Source organism: Pseudozyma hubeiensis (genome assembly GCF_000403515.1).
Source record: "Pseudozyma hubeiensis SY62 DNA, scaffold: PHS38, whole genome shotgun sequence".
Lineage (NCBI taxonomy): Eukaryota > Fungi > Basidiomycota > Ustilaginomycetes > Ustilaginales > Ustilaginaceae > Pseudozyma > Pseudozyma hubeiensis.
Window position 1 is genome coordinate 896,638 of NW_012133820.1, and position 20,120 is coordinate 916,757.

The 20,120-nt window shown below is 56.9% G+C and overlaps 8 protein-coding genes across 8 annotated transcripts; 3 read left to right on the forward strand and 5 right to left on the reverse strand.

Annotated features, from left to right (window-relative positions):
- Positions 1-130: 130 nt before the first annotated feature.
- On the forward strand, positions 131-3,485 carry PHSY_004061 (hypothetical protein; the record flags this gene model as incomplete). The annotated part of the gene is made up of 2 exons (XM_012334678.1): positions 131-480; positions 617-3,485. The coding sequence occupies 2 exons, from the start codon at positions 131-133 to the stop codon at positions 3,483-3,485; spliced, it is 3,219 nt and encodes a 1,072-aa protein (XP_012190068.1).
- Positions 3,486-3,641: 156 nt separating this feature from the next.
- Positions 3,642-5,468, reverse strand: PHSY_004062 (hypothetical protein; the record flags this gene model as incomplete). The annotated part of the gene is made up of 1 exon (XM_012334679.1): positions 3,642-5,468. The coding sequence occupies one exon, from the start codon at positions 5,466-5,468 to the stop codon at positions 3,642-3,644; it is 1,827 nt and encodes a 608-aa protein (XP_012190069.1).
- Positions 5,469-6,662: 1,194 nt separating this feature from the next.
- Positions 6,663-7,936, forward strand: PHSY_004063 (ribosomal protein L29; the record flags this gene model as incomplete). Its single annotated transcript, XM_012334680.1, has 4 exons — positions 6,663-6,775; positions 7,039-7,181; positions 7,599-7,689; positions 7,786-7,936. The coding sequence occupies 4 exons, from the start codon at positions 6,663-6,665 to the stop codon at positions 7,934-7,936; spliced, it is 498 nt and encodes a 165-aa protein (XP_012190070.1).
- A 50-nt stretch (positions 7,937-7,986) lies between these two features.
- PHSY_004064 (hypothetical protein) lies at positions 7,987-8,742 on the reverse strand (the record flags this gene model as incomplete). The annotated part of the gene is made up of 1 exon (XM_012334681.1): positions 7,987-8,742. The coding sequence occupies one exon, from the start codon at positions 8,740-8,742 to the stop codon at positions 7,987-7,989; it is 756 nt and encodes a 251-aa protein (XP_012190071.1).
- Positions 8,743-10,389: 1,647 nt separating this feature from the next.
- On the reverse strand, positions 10,390-12,162 carry PHSY_004065 (amidase; the record flags this gene model as incomplete). Its single annotated transcript, XM_012334682.1, has 1 exon — positions 10,390-12,162. One exon carries the CDS (start codon positions 12,160-12,162, stop codon positions 10,390-10,392), a length of 1,773 nt encoding a protein of 590 aa, XP_012190072.1.
- A 1,138-nt stretch (positions 12,163-13,300) lies between these two features.
- Positions 13,301-14,905, reverse strand: PHSY_004066 (hypothetical protein; the record flags this gene model as incomplete). Its single annotated transcript, XM_012334683.1, has 1 exon — positions 13,301-14,905. The coding sequence occupies one exon, from the start codon at positions 14,903-14,905 to the stop codon at positions 13,301-13,303; it is 1,605 nt and encodes a 534-aa protein (XP_012190073.1).
- Positions 14,906-15,511: 606 nt separating this feature from the next.
- Positions 15,512-17,483, forward strand: PHSY_004067 (mitochondrial carrier protein; the record flags this gene model as incomplete). Its single annotated transcript, XM_012334684.1, has 2 exons — positions 15,512-15,554; positions 16,195-17,483. The coding sequence occupies 2 exons, from the start codon at positions 15,512-15,514 to the stop codon at positions 17,481-17,483; spliced, it is 1,332 nt and encodes a 443-aa protein (XP_012190074.1).
- Positions 17,484-17,835: 352 nt separating this feature from the next.
- PHSY_004068 (glycosyltransferase) lies at positions 17,836-19,887 on the reverse strand (the record flags this gene model as incomplete). Its single annotated transcript, XM_012334685.1, has 1 exon — positions 17,836-19,887. One exon carries the CDS (start codon positions 19,885-19,887, stop codon positions 17,836-17,838), a length of 2,052 nt encoding a protein of 683 aa, XP_012190075.1.
- Positions 19,888-20,120: the final 233 nt, after the last annotated feature.

The window sequence follows — 20,120 nt, forward strand, 5'->3', positions numbered from 1 at the left end:
GCAGTGTTGCTGTTCACTTTCAGGCTCGCGAGGGTCATTTGTTTCGCGCTGCGGAAGAGCAGAAAGCAGCACAGTGTTGAGGAGGAGAGAGTGGGTTGATTACATCAACACCATCGAGGTGCTGGACGGCATGAAACGGAACTTGGTGGGGCAAGGTGACGGAGAACAATGTGCGAGGGTCACTCGGTCAGATGGAATGCGTCAGGGGCCAGGGACTTCGACGGGGACGACGAGCGCCGACGATAGGGCCGGCATGGGGCGGTGCTGGACCCGACGACGGCGAGAGCTCAGGCATCCAGACGAGCTCAGCGCGGCCCAGCCAAACCCGCGGATGGACGCACAGAAATTTGCCCAAAAATTGACAGCGAGCTCCAACGGACCCGACGCGTTCGACGCCTTTTCCCGCTCGACCTGTTCCGTCTGCTCTGTGCGCAAAGCCTCCGTCAAGTCCCGCAAACGCTTGTCCACATTCTTTTCCGAGTCGTCCCAGCTCAGCCTCGACCTCCGCCTCACGAATCTTTTGGGTCGAATTCGGATCCGATCACTTGACTGACCAATTCTCTCTTTTCTCCCACCCAAAACGCTCCCGCCGTCTTGCATTGCTCGCTTTTTGCAGTCAATCGACCTCTGGCGATGCAGTTGTCTCACCCGAGGAAGGTGATGGTCCAAACGATGCATTGATATCTGCCGAGACTGGTGCCGTGGACCCGCTCCTTGCCGACGTTTTGACCGACGCCGATTCCGTCGCCACGGCGACAGTCACCCGCGAGACCAGTCCCGACGCTACGCTCGTGCTGGAAAGTTCAGCACAAGTTGCTCCAGAAGCAAGCCCAGCACCGGGGTCATCTGCGCCGAACGAGGCGCCGTCAACAGCAGCGGAGCCGTCAATAGCAAGCAGCGCCGACGCCGTCGGCTTGACACCGGCCGAGGCAGCAGCTGCTATGGAAGTCGATGACGCATCGTCTCCGGCGGTAGCGCTGCGTCGCAATCCTAGCAACAGAGGCGCCTCTTTGCAAGCGTCTCAGTCCATCACGAGCGCATACGCTGATCCTCTGGGCCTGAAAAAGCATCGCGAATCGCTGTTGCAGCAAGAATCACGTGGACGTCGGTCCCCTTCAGCGAGCAGCACCGGCGCTGCCCCTGCAACTCAAAACCAAAGCACGATCTCAGCAGGCGGCAAGAAGAGCAATGCAGCCGCTCGCACGATCGTGCCTCCTTCGCTGGTGGAGCCGCCTCCAGGAATGATGCACACGCCAGAGGGTCGTCTTCGCACCATCCCAGGCATAGCCGGTGCGATCGTGCCGCCTGGACCCAATTCCACCTCGACCGACACCAACCTGACACCGAGATTGGAGGACAAGGGCGGTGTCAACAACGACCTTTGCGAAACCTGTGGCGGTCACGGCCGTTTCGTCTGCTGCGACGGTTGCCCACGCAGCTTCCACTTCCACTGCATGAGTCCGCCGCTCGACATTGACGAGATGCCGCCGTCAAATGCTGCCGAGGTTCTGGGACCTGCCAAAGCGAGCTCGATGCAGAAGGGTAAAGGGAAGGTAGGCACCGCAGGCTCCAGCGCCGAGGTCAATGTGGACGAAATGTGGTTTTGCAACGTCTGCGTGGCGGAGCGCAAACCGAAAGCAGCATCGAAACCGAAAGGTTTGGGTCCGTTCGGCTATCTTTTGCCGGTGCTTTCGCAGCACAATCCCAAGAGCTTTCAGCTGCCAGCCGATGTGCGCACCTATTTCAAGGACGTCGCCACCGCGGTCGATGGGGACTATGTCAATGGAGGCATGTTGAGGCAGGTCAAGCCAAATAGACACGGACAGATCGAGACGAGAGATCCGTATCGGCTCAAGGACAAAAATGGCGACGGTGTGCTGTGCTACCGGTGCGGTGGCACTGCGCTTCCGGCAGAATCCGAGCAAAACGGAAACGGTGCAAGTGGGAAGATCTTCAGTTCACGGAAGGCGGGTGCAAACAAGGCTCGTTCGACAGACGTGTTTGGTGAAGTGGCTGCATCGACGCCTGCCGAGCACACTGTTAGAGAAGGCACCGGCTGGCGCAAGATTGTCAGCTGCGACTTTTGTCCTCTACACTGGCACATCGACTGCGTCGATCCACCTATGCTGGGCATGCCAAGCAACCTGCGCAAGTGGATGTGTCCGGCGCACAGCGATCACGTCAACGATCGACGCAGGATCGCGCGCATCGGTGCTGCAGTCCCAAAGACACTGGATCTGCCGCTTCCCTCTGCGAAGACGATTGGCCCCGGCAGGCATTTCCGGACGCGTGTTCTCAACAATGGTGACATTGACATCATACCGGATCCGATGGAGGAGTTGATGGGTGCCAACGGGATCACGGGCAGTCTCCAAAGCGGCGTCAAGGAGGTGCCTGTCGTGCCGGGCGTGCTTGACTCTCCCGCCATTACTGAGGGCGGGTCAAAGCTCGCCTCCAAGATCCGCTATCGGTTCCCGGAGAAGGTGATCCGCACCGACTTCTGGAGCAAATTGCGCGCAGACGAAGCGAGCAAGATCGGAGACGTCTTCTACGTCGCCGCGGGAGAAGTGGCGGGTCGAGCACCGGTGCGACTGATTGCTGTCGAGGATGGAGCCATTGCAGACGACGACACGCGGTTCCGGCCCTTTGGAAAGCGTCAGAATGCGCTCAATGGGCTGGACGCGCTCGCCGACATTGCGACTTCGCGGTTGAAGGCGGACGAACTGGTCAGTGATCGCGGCGCGAACTCGAGCTTCAAGACGCTTTCGAGGACGAGGCAGCTGATCGCTACTGCGTTCGGAATCGACCTCACCGACGACGATGTGCCCGAGTCGAGCGTCCGTTCGTCTTTGAGCGAAGATGGATCGTCGGCGGAATCGCCGCTATCGAGTTTGTCCGAGAGCGACGGTGAGGTGGGCGAGGCAGCGGTAGCAGCAGCACCTGCGACCGCGCTGGATGAGGCTGCTGCGTCCGCCGCCGCGGCGATGTCGGAGGAAGAGCTGATCAAGCGCATCGCTATGGAAGCGGCAACGGGTGTCAGCAGTGGCGATCCGATCCGTCTTTCGAAGAGGAAGGCGGCTGTCGCAGCCGAATCCGCCATCGCTGGATCTCCGTCGACACCGGCGGCGAAGAAGCTTCGTTCCGCCTCTCCCGCTGTCACTCCTACACCGAGCCGGACGACTGCAGCTGCGCCTCCGACCGTCACCATTCCTGTCGAGATTCGACCTGCATCCTCGATCAAGAAGATCACACTCAAGAGCAATGGTTCGGCTTCCAAGGCGGGCCCGCTATCGGAGAGCCAGCTCGCTCTGCGGACCGCGTATCACTTGTCGGAGCAGTATGCGGAGGAGAGGAGGGAGATCGAGCAGCTGCGCGCAATCAGGGAGTTGATGAAGGTCAAGGGGCCAGCGAGGATGTTGGAGTTTTTGCTGGCGCCGAATGATGATGATGCGGAGCGGGAGGGGGAGATGGGAGGGAGTGGGTAGAGCGTCTGAGTGGTTTGGCGAAGGGAAGGTTGTCACACGCTCTCAGCACAGTAATATCAATGAAGGGTAGCATTGCGGACATGGTTTTGATTGCGTGTCTCTTGTGAACATGTGCAAATGTGTCTGCACGAGAAATTGTGGGAGCGTACCCTGCATCTAGTAGGTGTGCGACAAGACCTCCGGGTTGGTCTGTTCGATGTGTCTTACAGCTTCTCCGAACAACCCGTTTGCCCAACCGAACCAGGGACGGGTGAAGTCAGTTGCATTGTTGACGTTGATACTTTCGTGCATCAACCCGGTACCTGCTGTGGTGTTCCTGAGAGCGGACAGAGCATCGAGCTGTTCCTGGGCGTCGGTTGAGGTCATGATTTGCATGAGGCGGGACATGGGCCAAGCGTAGTTGGTGCCGACGTGAGGACCACCGATCCCGCGGAAATCGGATCCGGAGAAGGCCCATTTGTTGGTGCGCGGCGAGAGGACGAATGCGCGTGTACGTTGGTAGGTGGGGTCGGTGGAGTTGAGGTAGCCGAGGTAAGGGAGAGAGAGGAGGCTGGGTACGTTGGCGTCGTCCATGAAGTAGGTGCTGCCGTAGCCGTCGATTTCGTAGGCGTAGACGTCGCCTCCGGCGAGATGGTTCGACTGGATGGCGTAGTCAGTGATCGCCTGTCGGATCTCTGATGCGAAGTCGCGGGCGTTGGTGGCGACGTCTTGCATCGCTTCCACGCCTGACAGCAACGGTACTAGGTTCTCGAGTGCAACGGCGAGCTGTGCGTTTGCGGGAATGAGGAATGGGAAAGTGGTAGCATCGTCCGACGGCCTGAATCCGCTCTTGACCAGTCCGTTGCGTTTGGCTGGCTCGCCCCAACCGTTGTCCGCCTTTGTCTCGGTAGCGCTACGGCTCAACCTCTGGAATCGATAGACTCCACCTTGAAGCGTTCCGAATCGTTGCGCCCATTCGCTGTCCCTGGACGTCAAGTTGGCCGGCAAGATGGTTGTATCGTTGGCAGCGGCGTAGGCAGTGTATTCTTCATCCGAACCGCGCTGTTGAGACTGGAGTGCGTCGATAGCCATGCGTACACCTCTCTGCCAAGTCTTGTGGTGGAGGAAATCCTTTCGACCCGAATACTGTGCGATGAGGGAAGGAAGTCGGAGATGCGCTGCTAAGGAATCGACCTCCCATTTGGTCTCCCAGAGGTAGACTCCGTCCGTTCCTTCCACATCGGTGTAGTTCTTCGGAGGTTGCGGGAGATAGTGACCTTTGGAGCCAGGGACAGGCGGTTGAACCCAATCAGCGTCATGGCTGTTCCCGACGGCTGGATTCTTCTTGTTGGTGATGGTAGCACTCTTGGGTGGACCGAAAGAGTTGCCCAGTGGATAAGTGATGACCTGCTGCGATTGTTGATACAGCAATCCCAAAGCAAGCCTGTATAATTTCAGCCAGTCTTTGTCCCCGACATGGTACGGTTCGGGCGGACTCTGAAGCAGCGGCAAGTAGGTGAAGATCTGATTGGATGAGTCTCGCAACCAAGCGGCCAAGATGTCACCCGTGATGATGAATGCTCTAGGGAAAGCAGTGGACGAATCGGGATTGTTGAGCTGCAGATCTGTCCAGGCGACGGTTGTGTCGAGACTGTTGGGATAGGCGTTGGTGAAGATACGTTTGATGGCAGGGTCAGAGATCTTGGATGCGATCCGACGGATTTCGGCTTCGACGAGGCGCGAACGGAAGCGTCGAGAGGAGACGGCCGGTCGTGCGTCGGGAAGTTCCGAGAGGGGAAGGGTGGGGTTGGGCTCGGGCCACTTGTATTCAGGATCTCCGTAGGCGTCCTCAGTTGCGCGGCCGTCGGCGTTGCGCAACGCGAGGTCTTCGTAGGAGCGAAAAACTTGCTGGTCGAGCGAGAGTGCGGGAGAGGAGCCGACACTGGTGATTCCAGCAAGTCCCATTGCGAGGGTGGTAAAGGGTATGAGCGAGGTATACTTCATCTTGTGCTACTTTTCGTGAGATGAGGAGGCATAGGAGAGTAGGTTTTACTCGAGACGTGGCTGTATATATACGTCCTCAAACGGTCTCAGCTGACGAGACGAGGGGTAGACGAAGTGAGGAAGGGCCGAGTCGGACCGACGAGTGTCTCGGCTGTTGAAACTATGCTGCTAGCTGTGCTTGTTGTCGACAGCGCCTCAAGGGCACGCCAAACACGCAGGCTTCTATGTATCCAGGCAAGCTTCTCTTTCAGCCTTGAGAAACACCGACGCAGGAACGAGGCGATGGCAAAGCTTGAGAAGAATACTACGAGAAGGCTGTACAATGCTGAACGGAAAATTTGGCCGAGGAGGAGGGAGGCTAGCTTCGGCGATAGAATCCCCCGACAGTGGGTCTTCCGATGTCACTTGACCGATTCGGCTAGGCGGAGGGTACAGCTGCCGAAGTGAGCATCTGTGAATTGGGACAGACAGGATGAGGATGGGAGAAGGTGCAAGCGATTTCGGCTCGCTCTGTGCAAGTTCGGTCGTGAAGGCAAGAAATGTCTGTCGGCAACCGCGAATCTTTGATTTTGTGGGGGTTCAGCAGAGTTGCGGAGTGCGAGAAGCACCGACGTGGGGGAGGGAAACTCAAAGAGATCTGCGAAATCTTGTCGCCGGTCATTGTCACGCCGAATCTGCGCGATGATGCCACTGAAAGGAGCAGGCAGAGTTCTAAGAAATTTTTGGGAAGTGTAAGATCGGTGTTGACATTGCTGTTTCCTTTGATTACAAATTCTTACACAAGCGAGACCTCCGAACCTTGGAATTGCCGCAGCACTTTCGAATCGAGCCGCGCCCAATCTCTCGTCGCTTCCGAGATCGCGGTGCAGAGCCTGAGAATTCCCACCAAGTCTGCCGTCAGCGACGCTGGGCGCAGAGTGCGTCTAAAGGCTCGAAGATTTGAGAATTCGAGATTGCAGACAGCAGACCGCAGTGTTTCGTTGCTAGGGCGTGAGAGCGCGCACTCGACCCAAGCTCGTCGACGATATCGCGGATCCGCCTTCCTAACCACCAAGTCTCTGTACCTCACCCACATTATAATCCGTCAAGATGTAAGTTGCAAAAACGCACACACAGAAGACATCACCGTCCTTCCATCGACAGCACTCGCCAGCATTGCCACGCAGGACCAGGATTGCATCGCCGAGATGGTGCATGCATAGCAAAGTTTTCCGAAGTTTGACTGGATTGCACGATCTCATCGAAGTGTCAGGTCGAGACGCACGTGCTGGAGCAAGGCCTTGGTGGAATGCTGCGGGAGATGGACGGTGTGTCCTCGATGAAAGACGATCACATTGCTGACTTTTGATGAAAACGTATTACCACCTCCGCTCGTATCGCACCCTCGACACTTACCGTACCGACATTTCACCAATCTCGACCAACACATACCGCCCGCACCTTATCTACGCTGTCACTGAATCGACGTCATCCTTTAACTCTCACAACTTCCGCCCACTTGCATCGCCCCTTCACCCGACACTGCTTTCGCACATCCGGCCTCATTCGACCATGTTCCCAACTCCAACAGGGCCAAGTCAAAGAACTCGTCTCAGCACAACCAGGTGCGCAAGGCTCACCGTAACGGTATCAAGAAGCCCAAGACCAACAAGTACCCTTCCCTCCGTGGTGTTGACCCCAAGTTCGTCCGCAACCAGCGTTACGCCAAGCACGGTACCGAGAAGGCTCTCAAGGCTGCTCGTGCCGAGGCATAAATGGGTCTTCGACTACCAAATTCATCACTCGCTGTTCTGCATTCACCTTCTGATGGGTAATCGATCTCATCTGTAACACCATATTCGACACACACACACTATGCGCATCTGTAGCCTCGTTGTAGTGGGCAGAAGTGCATCGAAGTGACGATCTCCGACAAGTGTATACATACGAGTTCCGACGTTCAAACAGTAACGGTGGTTTTCGTCTGCTGAAAGCGCTAGAGGAATCGATCTTCAACCTCCAAAACAAACCTACTCTTCACATCCTTTACTTCAAAATGCATTTCCATTCTTCCGAGATCATCATATCGCGTTCATCTCGCACAAGCTCGAGCATGTGCACCGTATCCACAGCCGCAACCCTCCTCGACAGCATCCACGATCGTGGCAAGGGAGAACATACCCGAACTGGAAAGCGCTGATCCGAACGTCGATCCCCGCTTCGCCTGCACACCAAACATCAGGTGCTGCCGCACCCAGCCTCTGGTCACTTCCAATTCTGAAGATGTCCGCATTTGAGAATTGAGCCTGAGTTCAGCCTCCCACACACTTGACCACAGAGAGACATTGGATGAGAACAAGAACTGCGATGACTTGACATATGAACAATTGGTGACGAGATCCAAGATGCAAACCGACGAAGACGATGAGAAACTACAAAGTACAATGCGGACAGAACCATACGACGGGAAACGTGGACAAAGCGACTAGAGTGGGGGCGGCCGAAACGTGCCGTACTTTTTGGAATAGCATGAGAATCTTCAAGGCTGAGCAGCCTGCGAGGCGGCCGGCACCAGCAGCGCTTGTGAACGATCGTAGAGAGGAGGAGCTTCCCACGTCGACCTCCTCCAATCCTGTCCGTCGTGTTGGAAGATGTCCTCGATCTCGGGCGTCTCGTTGGTGCTAATTATTGTTGGCAATACGAGGGTGTGTGTACGCCTTCGAATGGCAAATGCGCCGTCATCCAGAGCTTGGAACGTCGAGACTGCGAGGTCGTCGTTGCCAGTCTCTCTTTGACTGCGTGTGGTGCTCAGGAGCGGAGCTGAAGCTGTGCTCATCGCTCTTGGTCTAGCCGCCGATTCGTTCGAGGTTGAGGCTGCCGCGGCTGTTGTTGGTGGAACGTTCGTTGCGCTTGTGGACGGCAACGTAGCTTCACTGATCTCTCGGATGGCCGATGTGGAGCTTCGACCCGAGGCAGGAGCGGTGCTAGGTCGACGTAGCGATGCGATGATGGCCTCGTTGTCCGTTTCGGCGTAAGCCGGGAGGCGCTCGCCTTTAGCACGCCATTCGCGTTCAGCGGTACGGATGCGCTGGATCTCCTTATTGTGTGCAGCAAGAGCTCGAGCCTCGTTCTTGGAGAGAAGTTTGCCGTCCTCAGAGATGGGTCGGCCCAGCGAATCTGTGCGCAGAGAGGCGAAGCCGTGCTTTTTTGATCTGCGTTTGTTGAAGAAGCGCGAGGAAGCCTTGAAGCTCTCGACGGAAAGCACGACCAGCAGGCCGACGGCTGCAACAGGCATCGATGTGGCGTGATGTGACGTAGGAGTGGTGAATTTGGGCCGGCGATATGACGACGGGCAGGGGGCCGTTGAGCTGGAGTAGTGGTCTGCCGACTTGGAGAGCACGCGGCGACGGTGTCGTGGCGGGGTAGTAGAGATGGTGTTGATGGTGATAGAAGCGCAGGAGGAGATGGTGCATGTGTCTGTGGTCGAGATTGAGCGAGTATTTGACGGATGTCGAGGCCGAGATTTCACGAGGTGGTCCAAGTAAGCAACACAGAAGGCTCTGCGGGGAGGCCTGAGCAGCGATGTGAGGCAATGCAGCGTCAGGTTGTCTTGGCAGCCGGCACAGCGTCGGGATCAGGCTGCGGTCAGCTGAACTAGGACGTCCCGTCTGCAAGCCTCCACGACTAGGAACGCGGTACGCTGGCGGGATCGAGAGGAGATGCTGCTGGTGCGGAAAGGCAGAGGCGAGCGCGCGTTCGATGTGACCGGCGGCAAAGCCGGAGTAAAGCGCCAAGGCGAGCCGGGGGAAGGCAGAGCAAACGCCTGGACCGAAGAACGGCGACGAAGATAAATGGCACCAAGGAGGAGCAGGAGCACAGGGTAGAGGATGATGGCCGTCAGAAACGAACGAGGGCGAGCAGAGAAGCTTACGGGCACTTGAACATGCAGTATCGACGTCGCTGCCGGGGCTGTGCCGACCCACGCCGGTCCCTCACCACACCATCACACTTTCTTGCTTCGCTTTCTCTTCCATGCAATCACATGTAAGCCCCTGGTGCGTCGCCAGCACTGATTTGTCCTGCGGTGCACTTCCCGGCTTCCCAGAAGTTAGCGATGAACAGCATACCTCATAGATGCCGAAAGAGTGGAAATAGCTCAGTCGATCCCATTCACTTGAACAATGACATAAAGTGTGTTCCAAACAGGGTTCTCGGCAAGCGTCGGATCTTGCCCGCGACCCTTCAGCACACTCTTCTTGTTTGCGGATCGCCCGTTCCGTGGAAGTCGAGAGTGGAGGCTGCATCGAGACAGCTCGCGTGCCCCTGCCGAGCTTACCGTGGACTGATTAATCTACTTGACGCGCCCGCGTCTTGCCTTCTGTGCTTGTGACTGCAACGAAAATCATGACAGAAAAACATATTACGGCCCTACGCGCACGGCACGGCGACTCTGCCCTCTGTTCACTCTTGCAATTCCGCCGTGGATGAAAATGCTTTGCCGGGCGTGCCGAAAGAGTCACCAAACCAAGCCGTGAGCGTGTGAACAACGGTAGGATTCGGCCCGGGAGAAGCGACATGCCAAGGGACATCGTATCAGCCCTTGCTTCGCCTTCTGGGGAACAGCACGTTCAGATAAGCAATCCGCTCATTCCTGCCAAGAACTGGACCACTCACACACGGCAACTAAGATGCTTGGCTTTCCTGGAAGTGCCACCCGACGATATTCGCCAAGCTTGCGTGTGGATTGAGATACAATCTGACAATCAAAATTTTCGACTCCTGTTCATCACTGCCATTCCTTTGGTCGAACTTCGGGATTGGTACACATCCACGAGGTGCTGACACTCAGCAGTCGACTCACACCAAGCATCTTGTGCATGAATTGATTCCGGTCGCAAGGCAATGGCTTCAAAATAAGTTGTACAACCTTTTGAGCTTCTCATCAGTGCAGCGTAGCGCCAGCATCGCGGATCACCTTTGCGAGTCCCAGCAGCTCTTCATCCTGCAGACGCTTGCCCACCACCTGGAGGTTGATCGGCAGACCCTTCCACTCTTCCGGATCGTACCTATCCCAATAGATCTGATCGACGTTTCCAGGCAACGCCGTGTACGCATTCTCCAACGCAACCTTGGGGTCCTTCTCCGGCTCGACGAAGCCGACGGGGAAGACGACGCAGGGACGATCGAGCAGGTTCCACTGGGTAGTGTAGCTGACGTGGTCGTTGAGATCGTGCTTGCAGCTCGCCCAGCTGCTGACGGGAGCGATGATGCCGTCGACGGGACGTCCGGTGCCCGTCTTGTCCTTGGTCGCCTGCCAGTAGTCGAGGTACTCCTTTCGGTACTTGCTCTTCTCCTGATTGAGCTGCCAGGATTCAAACGTCGAGAGGTGGGGTTGGTCTTGACCTGTTGACATGAGGTTGTACATGACTGGTTCTCCTCCTTCGTCGCAGCTGCGCTTGATGTCTTCTCCGCCATCGGCGCTGTAGATGCGTCCGATGATGTCGTAGCATCGGAGGTGCTCGTAGGGGACCCAGTCGATGACCTTGTGGCCGGCGGCGATGAGCTTTTCCTTCACCTCGCGCAGCGCTCGGGTGATGGGTGGGTGAGGGTGGATGATGCCATCGTCCCACTCGATGGCGAAGCAGAGCTGCGTCTTGCCTTGGGTGAAGGCCTCAGCCGGCTCGGCGCTACCAGCCTTGAGCTGCAAATTCTTCAGAGCATAGGCATCCTCGTTGAACGGCATGCTGACAAGGATCGGATCCATCTCCCACGGTCTCTCGGCGAGAACGGCTCGCATGAACGTGACGACTCCTTCGAGCGAATGAGTTAGAGGTCCGATGACGGAAGAAACACTCTCCTGACCCAAAAAGCTGTTGGCTGCGCCTTCGTACGGAACCCTGTGCATCGACGGACGCATGCCCCAAAGACCATTGAAGGCCGATGGAACTCGAACGGATCCGCCGATGTCCGTTCCTAGACCGAGAGGACTGCCGTGCATACCCACGAGCGCACCTTCGCCACCAGAGCTACCACCCGGGGTGAAGCTTCGGTTGAACGGGCTCACCGTACGACCATAGATGTGGTTGTGCGTCTCACAACGCATCAGACTCTGCGGGATCGAAGTTCGCACATACACCACACCTCCAGCGTTCAAGATGACGTCGGTGATGACGCTGTTCTGCTTGCCAATGTTGCCGATCCATTTGAGATATCCCATGGTCATCTCCTTGTCCTTGATGTGGAATTGGTCCTTGAGCGAGACGGGCAAGCCGTGCAGCAGACCCATCGGCTTTCCGTTCTTGGCGAGGTAGTCGTCGCACTCTTTGGCGCGCGAGAGTGCCATCTCGGGGAAGAAGTCGGTAGCACAGTTGGTCAGCTGATGCGCTAGCACTGCTCGTCGTAGGAAGGCTTCTGTGCATCGGACCGAAGAGAGTTTGCCGGTGGCCAGCAGAGACAGCAGCTTGTCGATCGGCGTTTCGGTGATAGCGACATCTTCGAGCGAGAGCACCTTGGACGGAACACCGGTGACGTTGTCCTTGGGGTAGATGGTCGTGGGTTCGGGATGGTGCGGCTCGGTCTTGGAGTAAGGCAGAGGCAGAGACTCCTCGGGAAGCTCGGGCACTCCAGCAGCTTTGAGGTCCACGAGCAGCCCGGAAGGAATGGCGGCGTCGCGCTTGGCTCGGTGAGCCTGGGCTTTGGCGATCCAATCCGACATGTTGTTGGTGGTTGCGATACTGGCAGAAGGGATCGATGATCAGATGAGGAAGGCAGTCTTGAGATCGGTGGGTAGGCAGGGATCTCTATGGAGGAGGGATTGAAGGTCTTCCTATCGCGGCTATATATCGAGGCATCTGCTCCACCGTGCATACAGACAAGCGATACGGCAAGCGTCACTCGACTCGTCTCTGGGACTCGGACGTGCGGCTATCTAGCTCACCGTTTATCTGCGATTGCAGGCGCTGCAAATTGCGGGGCAAAGCTTCCAATCCGATACCGTTGCGCTGTGGTTAGCCGAAATCATCCCGCACCTAAACACAACCCGCTGTTCTCAGTGAAGCCGACAACGGAAGCTCGGTCTGTCATGCGAATGCGAATGGCGTCCATGCTTGCATGGCATGGCTCTTGCATTGCGGCACACATGATCGCGAGCTCACGTGGTCTCAAACAAAAGAGCGCACAAGTCCGTTTCCCCGCGATCAGACGAGTTGCCGCTTGTTCGGATCGAAACATCGGCAGGAGCCGAAAGCGAAAAGTGGAAAGGAGGCGTCAGGTCATGCTTGGTTTGGCATGCTTGGCTGATTGAGAAGTGCGTCTTTAATACGCAATCTCGAGAGTCGATATGTAAGGTGAGGATCCGTGCGTATCTATCTTGACAGCGCTCCTGCGAATGCCGTAACGTCTCGGTGCGCTTCGCGGTGATTTCGGGCAATCTGCACGGTGAATTTTATTTCTCGCCTTCGAGCAGCTGTACCGAGGGAGACCGCTTCGTTATCACTCTCGCTCCGAATTCAATCCAGGGTACCAGTCCGTTGGATCTCATCGTTTCAACTCATTACAGAGATTGGCCCCGATAACACCTCACACAACTCATCGATCCAGTTTGAAATGAGAAAATGAGAAGGACAGCGGTCGGCGAGACAGCTGTCGAAGTAAGTGTCTGATTGTATCAGGAGTAAACACGATCGACAAATATAGATTGAAGAAAGGTTCCGGTGACGTCCAGCTCCTGCCTAACGGTTGCACGCGATTCCGGAAAGCATGACCTGTGAAATGCAAGCTGAACTATGTTGAGAGCCAATGTCCGAAGGGATCCAGAAGAATCGTCATCGATCATCAGACCGATCTCCTCTGCTCTAGTAGACAAAAGGAATGAAGGCGTACTTGACGATCGTGCAGTACTTGTCCCAGTCCTTGCCGTACTTTCTACCGCACCTCTCAAAGTCCCTTCCGCACCTGTGCGTCAGCACGGCGAGGAAGAAGAGCGAGTAGTAGTAAGGGATGACGGAGCGGGTACCAGCGATGGCGCCCCACAGGAAAGCCTGGGTCCAGTCGGCAGTGTAGTTGGGCTTGCGGAGGAACTGCCACCATCCGTCGATGAGGAGCGCGTTTCCGTGCTCGGTCTGAAGGTATCGTGGATCCTTGAGCGTCGACCAAGGCCACTGAGGGAAGGTCCAACGGTGCTTGAAGGTGCCCTGGAGCTGCATGCGGAAGCGCGACTTTTGAGCCATGGACGAGTCGAAGACATAATGGGCAAACAGCAGCAGCGAAAACATAAAGACGTAGGTGGGCGTGCTGAACTTGTAGTACGAAGGAGGGTGGGCGGCCATGTAGACGATGCTGTAGCAGTAGGTGAAGGGAACACCGGCAAAGTTCCAAAAGATGACCATGAAGCCCCACTTTTCGTGGAACATGTCCCACGTCTGCGGGATGCACTCCTCGCCCTTACCGCAGGCGTTGATGTAGAGACCGGTGGCGAGCACCATGAAGGCCATGTTGGGGGTCACGTAGCCGTACACCTCGTACTGCTTGCAGGCACCGCTGACGCTGATGAGGAAGAGCAAGACCCACGGGATGCGGACCTCGGCCCACATCTTGAGGTCGACCGAGCCGATACGAGGGTTGAGGGCGGCACCCATGAAAAAGTCGTAGGCAAAGTTGCCGGACATGCGGTGGGTGGTGTTGGTGAAGACGGCATGGTAGTAGGTGGCGGCCGAGACGGCGTATCCGGCGATCATGGAGACGGTCATGTACTCGCCAAAGTGCTCGATGATGGTGGTGAGGCGGTAGAGACCCGAGACGTGGAGGACAGCGCAGGTAACGAGGGTAACGTAGAACGACGAGAGCGCGTTGCACTTGTACATGAGCGTCTTGTATCCGAGCGAAGGGACGGGCAGGCCTTCCTGCATGTAGCCGGGCATGAAGACGGCGAGGAGGAACTGGAAGACCATGAGACCACCGTAACCGGCAAAGGCGCGCTTGGTGGGGAAGGCGTCGTCGCGGACGTGTGCGCCCATGCGTTGGAGGAAAGGCCAAGCATCGTCGATCGAGTTGGGGATGACGAGCTTGCCATCGTAGAACCAAAGGCAGATCCAGAGGTAGTACATGAGCAGCGGGAAGAGCGTCATCATGGCGGTGACACCCCAGGGACCGCCAAACTCCCAATCCGAGTGCTCGTCGAGCTTCTTGTCGGTCTCGCGACCCTGCTCGGAGATGACGATACCGGGCGAGTACTTGACGACGGTCTGCTCCTTTCCTCCGCCCATGATCTGGTCATCCTTAAGGTCGACGTGGAGATACGAGTGCTTGGGCTTGTAGTTTTTCTTTTCGTCAAAGTCGATTTCGTCTTGAACGGCGGCGCGCTTTTGAGCAGCGGTGGGAGCCTTGCTCTTGCCGTTGGGAGTGGCAGCTGCCGCCTTTGCGGTGGCGCTCCTGGTGCGCAAGCCAGCTGAGTCCGCCATGGTCGTCGAATCCGCGTCACGAAAAAGGGATGGCGTTGGTCAGAGGGAAGAAAGGCAACTGAGAAAGAACGACGTCACGTTCTCGATCCAACAGCGCACCAAACAAAGAATGACCTGACTTTTTTCTTCGAGACGCGACCAGCCTCGGTTCGCTGCAGCAAGCAAGACAAGAAGAAAAGAAATCCGTTCCGACGCAGCAGCAGCGCATCTTAGCACACAACGAACACTGAAACTGCACACAACGCGTCTCAGAGGCCGACGCTCGAAACAATGAGGAGACTCATGTTGCGGCGGTTGAGACTAGTGCACCTGCATGCGCGTCGATCCGCCTTCTGAGCCGCAGATCTCGAGACCGGAAGAATCGTTCCGCGCCCAATTGCGACCACTTGCTCTGGATCCTTGTCATTGTAGGACAGCACACCTTTGCTTTGCTCCAGTATGCAAAGATCTGCTTGAGAAGACCGAGACTGTAATGCTCCGCTCGTATCAAGATCCCGCCGCGCTCTTCGACGGAAGGGGGACGTGAGCTAGCCCACATGAGGTTCTTCAAATGAAATGTGCCTATCATGAAATGACGGGCGTTGCGCCTCGTCGACGGCAGCCAGAATGGCCGTTTCGGTGGGGTCGAGTGGAAACACTTCAATCGCCGGTTAGCTGTGGATTATCCCAAATGTTTGCGATAATAAGATCCAACATTTCGCTTAGAAAATCGGACTAACAGCGCCGAAGCTCTCGGGTGTCTGTGCTTCCTAACTTAATCCGCGCGTAATGCGGCAGCCCACACGCACACTGGCTGGTGCGTGACCTCCACCGAGACTTATCGCTGGTACGCCTTCTCCAACTTGGAGATCACACACCAACTTGTGTCTCCTTCTTCCTTTCGCTTTACTGTATCACTCTATCACCTTTTCATCCCATAGACGAGTATTTATCGAGCTGGATCAATTGCGCTATCACACGATTCTCGCTCTTTCTCTCACGTCCACGATTACGACTTGAACGCATCTTGAACGCAGCTTGTACCATCGCATAACCCGGCGGACCGATCTCTTGCTTTTCGCTGCACGCGACCTTTCAGCAAGCTCAAAACGAACTGTTCTTTTGGACCGAATCTTCCTCCTCTATCACAGTAGCTCAGACGATTAGCTCGAGCCGGCGGGGAGAAACTCAGCGCTCCGCCTCTGTATAGGCGACTTTGCGTTACCACAACAGCACCATCTCTTTTGACGGTCCCTGCACTACCACACACATCGCACATCTGATGGCGGCGTAAGGCTCCGTCTCGTCAGAGTTCCTTTCCACCCACTCGACCGCTGTCACACCGCCGGTCCAGCGGCAAGCAGTGAGCAAAGTCGACAATCGGGCGGTTTCGTGCTCTCGCGGTTCGCTCGTCACACTCAGCAGCATCGAGCAGCATCACAACGCAACACAACTCAACTCCACACGTACTGCTTTCGCAGCTCTTCAACCTTCTCGCTGGCGCCTGTACCTCGGCTCCGTCCCGCATAGAGCCCCACTCGGCCGTCTTCCAGTCACAATGCTGCACGCATCAGCGATAGCAGGCGCCTGCGCCGGCCTCGTCTCCTCGGTCGTAACATGCCCGCTCGATGTGGTCAAAACACGTCTCCAAGCGCAAGAAGGACGTCGTCGACCTCTCCCACCACCAGAAGTAACCATCGCATCCAGCACCGCACCACCAATACCTGAACCGCCTCGCTACCTCGGTCTAACCGCAACGCTCCGCAAGATCTGGCACGACGACGGTTTTAGAGGCTTCTACCGCGGTCTAGGCCCAACCATCTTCGGCTACCTCCCCACCTGGGCCATCTACTTCACCGTCTACGACAACTGCAAATCCTCTCTTGCACAAAACCACTTGACCGCATCCGAAGACTTCCTCAACCACATCCTATCAGCCATGACCGCAGGTGCAGCATCCACCGTCTGCACATCACCGCTGTGGGTGGTGAAAACCAGGTTCATGTTGCAGTCTCACAAGGATACCGGTGTCAAGCCGTATCGTCATACGGGGGATGCCTTTGTACAGATCTACAAGAGCGAAGGGTTGAGGGGGTTCTACAAGGGCTTGTTGCCAAGCTTGTTCGGGGTGAGCCACGTTGCGGTTCAGTTCCCACTGTACGAGAGCTTCAAGGGTTTGGCTAGGAGCAATGAGGGAGGGGAGGAGTTGGAGGCGAGCACGATATTGCTGTGCAGTAGTACAGCCAAGATGATTGCGAGCGTGACGACCTATCCGCACGAAGTGCTGAGGACGAGGTTGCAGATGCAGCCGAGGGGCAAGGCGGTCAGCAGTGCGATACAGGAGACAGTTGCGGCGGTGACAGGTGGGACGGTGGGAAACAAGCCAGCGGCGAATACGGGCGAGCAGGTGGCCAGAAGATACACGGGCGTTCTGCAGGCGTGTCGCACCATCGCCAGGGAGGAAGGACTAAGAGGGTTCTACAAAGGTATGACAGTCAATCTGGTCCGCACCGTGCCCAGCTCGGCCCTGACCATCTTGACGTACGAGCTGATCATGCAGCATCTGACACATGCTCAGTCCGACTCGGACGAGTCATGAACTCCAGGACGCACCCACGGAGCAGCTGGAATCGCAAACATGCTTTCATCGTCGATCGGAGGTTTGTGGCGTGTTTGTGTGCGGAATCTGGATCGATCGAGCCTTGTCACTGGCAGATTATGAGCGGCTTCGACTGTTGGCATCAAGACGCAGGGATTTCATGCAGCTTTTTTAGACTTATGCGTCCTGGCCATGGAATCAGAATCACTCCGATGTTGTCACAGACATCCTCTCTCCGCAGCGCACACACAAGTCGTTCTGTGTTTCCAAAAGGCTGATCGAGAGAAGCATTGGCAGCTTCCTCATCTCTTGTTATCATTACCAAAAAGTCCCGAACCCACTTCTACCACAATCACACCTTTTCCACACCACTCCTCTCCTCCACGGCATCGTCATCCCTGTACGGCGGAGGAGCCTGAACAGCTTGCCGCTCGCCTCCCATCCCATCATCCCACGCCTTCCGCAAGTTTCCCCCTCTCTCGGCCTCCATCAACGGTCTCTCCTCCTCCCTCCCCGCACCACCACCTGCACCCGTCCACTCGTCGTCGTCATCAGCCTGACTGCCCAAACTCTCGAGATCCTGACTCACCCTGCTCCTCCTACTTCCATGACTAGGTGCTGGACTGGGACCCCTCCAACCCGCCGGCAGCAGACTCGTTGCCCACTGACCCAGACTCTGACTCTCCTCGCCCCTCCTCCCCGCCGCTGCAAACCCATTCGACAAGGGCGACAGCGCATTCCCCTGCAACTGCTGCGAACTAGCACTGCTGCTCGGACTCAAACTCGAAGAGTCATCCCCGCGCACAAAGTACGCCGGCAGATAGAGAACGCCCTTCTTCTTGCTGTTCTCGGTCGAGTTGTTGGCTTCCATCTCGCTGATGGCATCGCTCCTCGAACTGGGTCGGGAGAGCGTCTGACCCATCCAGGCGAGCACAGACTGCGGTGCAGGATCGCTGCTCATCGGCTCCGGATCCTGCAGCTGAAACAGCGGAAGACTGAGCCGCGTAGGCCGCGGTGCCGGCATAGACAGCCTGCTAGGGTTGGCCGCCGACGTGCTCCCCACCGTATCGTGTCGTCCCATAGAGTTGAGCGGTACACTGTGATCTTCGTCGGCGGTGGACGTAGAACGACGTTTGGATCTCCGTCGTGAAAGCGACCGCGAAGAGGTACCGATCGGCAAGCTGATCCACCTCCCCGTCTCCCGCTGGGACCGCCTCGACCCGCGTCCGAACCTCCCCTTGTACCCGCCAAACTTCCACAGCAGCGTCGGCAGCAACGTCCTAAACACCCCGTACAGCACAACGCAGACGCCGACAAAGATCAAGAAGCGTCCGTATTTGCGCAGGAAGATGAGGAAGCCCGCATCGTTGGCGTGCCAGCTGGATCCGTAAAAGTGCGAGAAGAAGGCGTCGGGCGCATCGACCGGTTTGACGTTCTTACCGTACAGGCTCTTGGGCAGCACACGAACGCCCTTGAATCCCATCTCGGGCTGCTTGGGTGTGCTGGGGAATGCCGGACCGTGAACGTCGACGTACAATCCGTAAGATGCGGAAACAAACATGGGGCCGGTAGAGAACATGACGGTCGGGTAGTTTGTCAAGTACTGATGGTTGAAGTTGACGAGGTTGTGGATGAGCTGGTCCATGAAAGGATGTGCCTTCGCCGAGAGCATGACGTCGTTGGAGACGCCGACGGGGATGGTCTTGGGCAGGATGACCTCGAAACGCAGCAAGGGGTCGAAACGACGCAGACAGCCAATGTCGAGATCCATGTAGATGCCGCCGTAGTGATGCAAGACAAAGTATCGGATGGCATCGGCGCGCTGGATGGGGTAGGGGTAGCCATCAAAGACGGGCAGGAACCAGTCGTAGTGCTCTGCGATAAACTTGCGCGAGTCGGCGTCGGTCCAGAGCATATATTCGTAGTCGGGATGCATGGCGGCGCACTCGTCGCGGATGGCCTGCCACCTTGGTGGAAGATGCTCATCCTTCCAGGTCTGGTGGATGATGCGCGGGATCTTCTCCTTTGGGTTGGCGGGATCCCACTTTTTGGGAGTGTTGTCGCGCCACGGCTGAGGTCTGGCGACCGTATCGTCAGGGTCGACAACAGATGCTGGATGAGCTGCGGTGGTGTTGACGACGGCGGAGGAAGCGGCGACATCGGTCGAGTGATGAGTGAGCTTGCTGAGCCAAGGGATGCGAGCTGCCCAGCCGTCGGGGCCGTCGGGGGAAGCGCCGGATTGGATCTGCTCCCACGTGCCTAGCTCTTCCGGCAGGATGTATGCTGAAGTGTCGATGGAGAAGTAGGCATTGGCGGTTGTGAGGACGACGATGGTGCCTGCCAGAAAGAGGCCAAGGAGGATGAGAAGGATATGCGAGGCACGCCTCGAGAGTAATGAGGCCATGATGGAAAGGCGGAACGGGCTCTTTAGGCAGCTCTACGAGACCGATTGATGCGAGTTGGCTCCTCTTTTGCTCAGACGAGCGCGGCTGAACAGAAGCGTGGAATGGGTGTTGGGCTTCGGAGAAGCCGAGGGTCTATCGATGCGTTCACGAGCTGAGCGTCATGTGGATTCGTGTGAGTGAGAATTGGGGTGAGGCGGTTGAAGCTGAAAGCTTGAAGACAATCAGATGTGAT